Genomic DNA, 8,789 nt, shown 5'->3' with positions numbered 1-8,789 from the left:
AGGTCCTACTTGATCTAGTCCCCAGCAGGAGAAAGGCCAAGCGGGTGGAATGCAGATGAGGTTGTGGGCTGGCACATGAGCTTGTCTTGCGAACATCTGACAACTTTTGCATCTTCTGATGAGTTTTTCTACGTCTTTCAAAGCGGTTGGCCAGTAGAAACCAGTGCGGAATGCTTTGCCGACTAGTGTTCTTGAAGCGGCATGATTTCCACAGCAGCATGAGTGTATTTCGTCTAGGATTTGTTTGCCTTCTTCAAATGAGACGTATTTTAGAAGTACTCCTGATCATGCGGCTCTTCTGTATAGCTTGTCTCCTACTAGGACGTAATTCTTGCTTCTACGGACGACTTGTGTGGCTTGCTATTTTTCTGCCGGCAACTTATTCAATTTGATGTAATCAATAAAACCCTATGTCCATGAAGTGTTGATTACTAGAATCTGGTTGCCTTTGGCTGTGAGTTCTGTGGTTGTCTCACTGGGTTGTTTGATAGAAGGAGCTGATAATTCCTCTATTAATACGCCGGGTGGTACCTTTGCCCTGTCGGATCCAAGCTTGGCAAGAACATCTGCTGCAATGTTGGAATCCCGCGGGACATGTAGAATTTCTAATCCTTGGAAGTGTTTTTCGAGTTTTTGGATTTCAGCACAGTAAGCACCCATGTTTTCTTTGGTGCAATCCCAATCCTTGTTGACTTGCTTGATGACTACTGCTGAATCACCGTATATGAGTAGTCGTTTGATTCCGAGGGTAATAGCCACTCTTAGCCCGTGTATGAGAGCCTCATATTCTGCTTCATTGTTGGTGGCTTGCCATAATATCTGAAGGACATACTTTAGTTGTCTTCCATCTAGAGAAATTAGGAGGATGCCTGCACCGGCTTCGCCTAGCTTAAGTGATCCATCAAAGTACATCTTCCAATGATCAAAGATGGCGCTTGATACGGGTTGTTGAATTTCTATCCATTCGGCAACAAAATCAGCAAGGGCTTGAGATTTAATTGCTTTCCGCAGGGTGAAATCGATGTTGAGAGCACCGAGTTCAACCGCCCATTTGGATATGCGTCCTGTTGCATCTTTGTTGTGTAAGATGACTCCTAGTGGGAAATCTGTCACTACGGTAATCTTGTGGCTTTTAAAATAGTGACGAAGCTTGCGTGAAGTGATTAGTAGGGCGTAGAGTAGTTTTTGCACATGCGGGTATCGGATTTTTGATTCTGACAGTACTTTGCTGATGTAGTATACTAGGTGTTGTACTTTATACACGCGCCCTTCTTCTTCCCTTTCCACTACAATTGTCGTGCTGACTACAGTAGTAGTTGCTACAATATATAGCATCATGTCTTTATCTTTCTTTAGAGGTGTGAGGACTAGTGAGGAGGTGAGGTATGCCTTAAGTTTCTTGAAAGCTTCATTGGCTTCTTCCGTCCACTCGAACTTGTCTGTCTTCTTTAGTAGTTTAAAGAAAGGTAATCCTTTTTCGCCGAGTCTTGAAATGAAACGATTGAGTGTCGCCATGCAGCCTGTTAGTTTTTGTACATCTTTGATGCTTCGAGGAGGACCCATCTCTGTTATGGCTCAAATTAACTTGGCGCTTGCTTTGATTCCGTGATGACTGACCAAGAATCCGAGTAGTTGTCCTGAAGGAACTCCGAATACACACTTGTTTGGGTTCAATTTCCACCTCCACCTTTTCAGATTCTCGAAGGTTTGTTTTAAGTCTTCAATCAGTGTATCCGGGTTCTTTGTTTTTACAACCACGTCATCCACGTATGCTTCTACGTTTTCGCCGATCTGATCACCAAGGCATGTTTGGATGGCTCTTTGGTAAGTGGCTCCAGCATTCTTAAGTCCAAACAACATGGTCCTGTAGCAGTAGGCACCGAACAGAGTGATGAAACATGTCTTGCTTTGGTCCTGTTCTTTTAATGCGATCTGGTGATATCTGAAATAGCAATCAAGAAAGGATAATAGGGCAGATCCTGCTGTTGAATCAACTATCTGATCAATGTGTGGTAGCCCAAACGGATCCTTTGGGCAGTGTTTGTTGAGATCTATGCAGTCAACACATGCGCCACTCGTCCGTGTTCTTTTTCTGTACCAGAACTGGATTTGCTAGCCAATCTGGATGGAGAATTTCCCTGATGAATCCAGCTGCCATTAGTTTTGTAATTTCCTTTTTAATTGCTGCCTTCTTGTCGGGAGAGAATCGTCGTAGTCGTTGCTTCACAGGCTTGGAGCCTTCATTGACATCAATTATGTGCTCAGCCAACTCTCTTGGGACCCCTGGCATATCGGCCGGCTTCCAAGCGAAGATATCCTTATTGTCCCAAAGAAAGTTGGTGAGCGCGAGTTCCTATTTTGCTGATAGGTGGGCACTTATGGTTGCTGTTTTTAAGGGATCACCGGTGCCTAGGTCGATTTGCTTGACGTTGGCTTCTTTTGGTGGTGCTAGGATGCTTGGTCTTTTAGCCGGTATCTCTAGTTCTTCTTGGCTTATTTCTGCGGCGATAGTGGCTATTTCTTTTCTTCCATCATTTGCCTGTGCCTTTGCTGCACTTTGGATTGCCTATACGTCACAGTCAAATGCGCGCTTTAAATCACTCCGAAGAGAAAGAACACCATTAGGCCCTGGCATCTTAAGCAACAAGTATGGATAATGCGGTATTGCCATGAATTTTGCTAGTGCTGGGCGCCTGAGGATTGTGTGATATGATGAATCAAAATCTGCAACTTCAAACTTGATGAACTCTGTACGGTAGTTCGAGGGAGTTCCAAAGGTAACCAGTAGAGTGATTTGTCCAAGTGGCACTACTGCCTTGCCGGGTACTATGCCATAAAAAGGTGTGCTTGTTGGTGTGATCATCTCGGCGAGTTGTAGTCCCATCTTCCTTAGAGTTTCTGAAAAATGATGTTGAGTCCGGCTCCTCCATCGATTAGTACTTTCGTAATAGTCATACCGGCAATGGTTGGATCTAGAACTAATGGGTAATGGCCTACGTTTTCTACGCTGGTCCATTGGTCTTCTCTTGAAAATTGGATTGAATACACTTACCAGTTGAGATATCTTGGTGTAGCAGGTTCTGCTGCCATGATGGTTCGTAACGCTAGTTTATCTTGATGTTTGCTTCTAGAGTCTAGAACCTCGGCAAAGATTACTGCCACTGTCCCTCTGGATTTTTGGAATCCTTTGTCTTCATGGTTGTCTCCTTCTTTTTTCTGATTGTCTTCTTTATTGTTTCCCTTGCTATCTTTTCTAGTGTATCTTTCATTGAAGGTGTAGCAATTTTCGATGGTGTGCTTTTCGTTGGGGTGCAAGGGGCAACGTATGTTCTCAATGTCGTCATATCTTCTGGGCTTGGTAAATTTCTTTGATTTGTCAGCCATTGCTACTGTGTTGTCTGGACCTCGCTTTCTCTCCTAATGTTTGTTGCTTCGAGGATTTTGCCTGTCTGGGTTGTCTCTGTTATTTCTATCCGAGAATCTTTCTCTCATTTTTTCCTCTGCAGTAATCATTTTTTCCACTGTCCGTCTAAATTCTTCATTGTTTCTTGGGTTTTCTTTGTAGAAATCTTGAAATTGCCACCTAGCCACGATTTCGTGAGAGAAAGCTTTGATTACTTCTCGTTGTGTGATGCCATGTACTTGAGCTCGTAGTTCACCAAATCGTCGATAGTAATTTCCAAGACTTTCACCTCCTTTCTGCTTGAGTCCTTTTAATTCTACGTGGGTGATTGGATGTGTAATAATTCCCGCAAAATTTTTACAGAAAGCTCTTTGCAAGTCTTCCCAATTTCTGATTGATCCTGGATTCAATTTGTCAAACCATTGAAGCGGCATGGTTTCTAGGGCCATGGGAAAGAACAAGGTTTTGATGTCATCGTCTCCTCCGGCTAATTCAATCGATTGTGAGTAAATCCTGAGCCATTGCTTTGGTTCGGTCTTGCCATCGTACTTGGAGTGGTTGGACGGTTTAAACTTATGAGGTAGTCGTATTGAAGCAAGTCTGTTTGTAAAACAGGGGAATCTATCGTGCGTTCTGGCTTCTGTATATTCTGATTCTGTGCCCTCTTCTTGCCAACTATCGTCTTGGTGAGAGTAGTTCTATGTGGCTGTCCGAGTAGGTGCTCTGCTTCTGGCCTTTCTTGGTTGCTCGACTCGGTTGTTTTGACTGTGATTTCTTTGGCTCTCTCCATTGTGACTTCCACTTGGTCCAAGTCTTTCAAAAGCGGACTTCCTTTGATTTTGATCTTCCTGTTCATGAGATGTTGCCCTTCCATCGTTTGTCCTAAAGACTATTGATCGGAGAAAGTCTCGGAGTTGTTCTTGTTTTTCATTGGGATATGAGGTCGTCCTGAGTTCTTCTAGTGCTTCTCGTATCTTATCGTAGGGTGTATTCGATGCTCGTCCTTCTTCGACCTCTTGTTCTGATTTTCTTCTATTGTACTCGGCTAGGTCTGATTCATATTTGATCCAAGTGTCCTTTCGCTGTTTAGCACGACGTTGACGTCCTTGTTTCAATTTGATCTTTCTTTCTCTTGCTTGCCTCTGACTCTCAGTCTCACCATCGTGCCCCTGGATAAATGGTGATATGTTAGATTCGGACTCATTTGAAGACCTCACGTCGGGTACTTCCAGGGGGATCAATGGTGATCAAGGACGGCGAATCATGAATACTTCTCTAGTGTGAGTTGTTATGTCATCGTCGTTGATTTCTGTACTGCCAGAGCTGTTGATAACTTCAGTAGAGGTTTCGAGGTCATAGATCGAATCTCCTTCTTGGTATGGTAGAGTTGCTGTTGTCATATCGTCGACTAGTTGGGTGCCATCATCCTCAGGAATGGTGCCTGGCCAGTGAACGATGCAGTCTTGAGATGTTATGGTTAAAACAAGACCTTCCTGGGCTCCTTTTAGTGGCATTCTAAGCACTAGATAGGTGGATCCTTCGTGCCATGTCTGATAGGATGTTGCCACGTTGTGGAGTCCGAACGGAAGAGGACCCGACTTCTTTGAAGTATTCTGAGTGTACTCCGAGTAGTGTTCTTGATAGGTTGACGTCGTGTTCCGGAGCTTTGTCAGAAAAGAACTCGGTTTTCCGAAAGAACTCGGACAAGACTTCGTCTCGGAAGCGGAACTTGAGTTTGAATCGGATGCGTGAAGTCGTGGAATCCGAGTTGGATTGGACATTACGAGCTGCGCAAATCTTCCGGCAAGCTGATCTGTTGTTATCGTCGAAATAGAATAGTCTTGATGATGATCTGAATCTTCGAGGGGACGGCCTTGGAGCTTGCCATTGTCGCTTGCCTCGTAGATCCATGAATCGAAGATGAAGGTCGATCCCTTCGAGAAGATCATGTTGTCGAGGTCCATCGAGCTCTCGGATGCAAAGTCGCCGAAAGCCCCTACCTGGCGCGCCAGCTGTCGATGTTTGACCACCGATAGCCTGCCACGGGGGTACCCGGGGTAGTATGTTCGAGCTTCAGCGTATGCAGAACTCAACGGTTAACGCAAGAGACAGTCGATTTATCCTGGTTCGGGCCCTCGACCGTAGATCGAGTAATAGCCCTACGTCCAGTCGGCGTTAGCCTTTGCGTTGGATTAATTGTAAAGTGTTGTGTTGTACAATTGTCGTCTCTGAACCCCCGATCTAAGGAGCCCTGCCCTCCTTTATATAGTCAGGAGGCCAGAGTCCTAGTCAGTTTATAATGAGAGTTTCTAGTGGGATTACAGAATAATACTACTACTAAGATTACAGGGGAAGAATCCTAGTCAGGCTAGTTCTTCTCCCTTCCTTGCGGGGTATCCTGTGGGTCCCACACCAACAGAATGTGAGATACATTACCAAAAATGTCGCCATTGTCAACATCAACGAGAATTTGGACTGATTTTGGAGGAAGTGAGCCTAGCTCAATTGGTTGGGTGGGAGGTGTGGTCATACACCCAACCACCCAGATTCAAGTCCTCTCTTGGACTGAATTTGGGTGTCTATTTATCTTCTTAATGATCAATGAAAAACCAAACCACCTAGTTCCTCCTAGGTTGGATCCCCCCTTTCTTTAGCGAATTTGAAAAAAAAAAACAATATATGCACTTGTACAGCGGACGGGTTTCCAAAACGGACAACGAAATGCACCGAAATAAGAAAGCAATTGGTTGCCATGCATCCTCAGAATTCTCACACGTACTCCCTCTATCGTGAAATATAAGGATCTAATTTGTCTTAAGTTAGCCAAAAAAAACTGTAGTAACTTAGACCAAGTTTATATAAAAAAATAAAAAATACATAGAGCTTCAAATTAGCTTAGTTGGATACATTATGAAATGTATGTTTCTAATATACCTCTTTGATGCAATAGATGTTAATATTTTTCTCTTTAAATTTGGTCAAACTTAATATAGTTTGGGTTAAAACAGATTTGGATCACTTATATTTTAGGACGGAGGGAGTAAGATGGAGCACTGACATGAAAACAGCATAGGGGGATCAAGTTTCTGGGACATATCGTTACTGCAACTCGATCAGATCTACCATCTTTATCTTTGTGCTGCCGATATATTGTTTTACCTGTTAACACTCAAAGGCACCTGGACGTACAGCTGAAGAAAAAAAAATGTTTCTAGCTAGGCCGGCGAAACCAGATCGATCGAATTCCTAGTCCCGTGTCTCACTGAAAATTGCATCCAGAACCTAGCTTTAGGTTTGATGAAATAAAGCCCAACATTACATAGCGAGTTATATTCTTGTACCCCGACATAAGCCACATGCTCCATCTTTGGCGCCAATTCCGTACGAAATCCAACGTAGGCGATCCTTTCTTTGCAGTATTCAATTCCTCCGACACCTCCATGGATGGATCTTTCGTGTTGCTCACCCCATTGCTGCTAAAGGATCGCATGCATCATGAACGCCGCATGGGCGAGCTTGTGTGATCTATCGTTTCTGCGAGATCTTTTTAATTTAATTTGCTTCCTGGAGACGGAGACAGCGTGCGTGCAAGCATGCATGGTTGCTCGATCCAAGCAAGAATCCTGACGCTCTTTACCTTTGAGGCGGATCGGGGGAGCTTTCTCTTTTCGCTGCCGTGCTGTAATCCTCGGCGGCAAGGCAAGCATATTATCCACCTGCATAAATAGACGCCGATGAGTCGGCGTCATCTTCATCCAGGCATCTCATCAGCGTCTGACTCACCTCACATCTGCAGCAGGTCGGTCATCCAGCACATTGCTCTCGATCGCTGCAGTGCAGGTCATCTCCAATCCAACACATCGATCAGCAGCAATGGCGGCAGGGCTACAGGTGTTCGGACAGCCGGCGTCCACCGACGTCGCGAGGGTGCTGACCTGCCTCTTCGAGAAGAACCTCGAGTTCGAGCTCGTCCGCACCGACACCTTCAAGAAGTCGCACAAGCTCCCCGAGTTCATCAAGCTCAGGGTATGTCATTGTCATCATCACCCACCTTGGTCATGGCCTGTCGCATTCAGTTGTTTCTCTCACTCAATTCTTGGAGTTGGAGATGGCTAGATGCTAGAAATTAAAACCTAAGCTTCTGCTGTGGGTGATGTGGCTCTGCAGGATCCTACTGGACAGGTTACTTTCAAGCACGGTGACAAAACAATCGTTGGTAAGAACTCAGAACAACTAAGAAATGAAATGCATGGCGGCATTCAGATTCTGACACGTATGCATATATGGCAGATTCCAGGGCGATTTGCCGGTACCTGTGCACGCAGTTCCCGGACGACGGGTACAAGAAGCTGTACGGGACGGGGTCGCTGGAGCGGGCGTCCATCGAGCAGTGGCTGCAGGCGGAGACGCAGAGCTTCGACGCGCCGAGCTCGGAGCTGGTGTTCCACCTGGCGTTCGCGCCGCACCTCAAGGACGTGCGGCCCGACGAGGCCCGTGTCGCGGAGAAAGAGAAGAAGCTGCACAACATGCTGGCCGTCTACGACGACATCCTCTCCAAGAACGAGTACCTCGCCGGCGACGACTTCACCCTCGCCGACCTCTCCCACCTCCCCAACTCCCACTACATCGTCAACTCCTCCGACAGGGGCAGGAAGCTCTTCACCGCCAGGAAGCACGTCGCCAGGTGGTACGACAAGATCTCCACCCGCGACTCGTGGAGGCAGGTCATCAAGATGCAGAGGGAGCACCCCGGCTCCTTTGAGTGATCGGCCGTCCGGCGTGTACTTTCCTCGCCGCCGACACCGGCGGCTTCTTCGTCGTCAGGCTTCATACCGTGATGTGGTTGCCGAGTTCGTCGTATCGTCGTATACGTCCTGTGGGCTAAAATAACGTGAAGCCTGCCTGCCTGCCTATACGGTGTCTCGTGCCTTCCTTTCGCTGCATATATAAGCAGTATATCTTTTTCTGGGTATTGTATTGTGATGTATTCATCAACTCCTTTTGCAATATTGGTCAATCAATAAAAATGTGTCCGGGCATTTTCGCTGGTTCGCACTACATTTGGCTTCTCAAGATCAAACTGGAAAAACAACGACGTCTCGCATATATATTGTCCATTCAGGGTCTACTATTTATTTCACACTTGTTTTACACCTTCTCTACTTGTAAGATATTGGATCGTGACCAACATTGCCGAAAAGAAAATTTCGGTGCGGTGACAATGGTGGAAATACTGGAGACAAGTACATGAACTGAAACGGCCTGACTTGGTGTAAACAACCAGAACTACCTCGAGTTTTGCACTTGTTTCGGCATGACATGTTTTTTTTTTCTCGCGAACGTGACATAATGTTCTGTAACAAACTGTTTATACAGCTCTCTCTTG

General features: G+C 45.7%; 1 protein-coding gene across 1 annotated transcript; it reads left to right on the top strand.

The window, feature by feature from the left end:
• The first annotated feature begins 7,162 nt into the window (after positions 1 to 7,162).
• On the top strand, positions 7,163 to 8,449 carry LOC136508460 (glutathione S-transferase F11-like). Its single transcript, XM_066503141.1, has 3 exons — positions 7,163 to 7,429; positions 7,571 to 7,619; positions 7,694 to 8,449. Exons 1-3 carry the CDS (start codon positions 7,277 to 7,279, stop codon positions 8,167 to 8,169), a joined length of 678 nt encoding a protein of 225 aa, XP_066359238.1. The 5' UTR covers positions 7,163 to 7,276; the 3' UTR covers positions 8,170 to 8,449.
• The last annotated feature ends 340 nt before the right edge of the window (positions 8,450 to 8,789 follow it).

The sequence above is a fragment of the Miscanthus floridulus genome, chromosome 1 (assembly GCF_019320115.1).
Source record: "Miscanthus floridulus cultivar M001 chromosome 1, ASM1932011v1, whole genome shotgun sequence".
Taxonomy (NCBI): domain Eukaryota; kingdom Viridiplantae; phylum Streptophyta; class Magnoliopsida; order Poales; family Poaceae; genus Miscanthus; species Miscanthus floridulus.
The sequence above is the reverse complement of the archived record's forward strand: the minus strand, read 5'-3'. Positions and strand labels throughout refer to the sequence as shown.

Bases quoted from the DNA above. Each gene is read 5' to 3' on its own strand.
- LOC136508460 (XM_066503141.1), top strand. From the start codon at position 7,277: ATGGCGGCAGGGCTACAGGTGTTCGGACAGCCGGCGTCCACCGACGTC. The intron at 7,430-7,570 runs GTATGTCATTGT...GTGGCTCTGCAG, and splicing joins CCGAGTTCATCAAGCTCAGG to GATCCTACTGGACAGGTTAC. The intron at 7,620-7,693 runs GTAAGAACTCAG...CATATATGGCAG, and splicing joins CGGTGACAAAACAATCGTTG to ATTCCAGGGCGATTTGCCGG.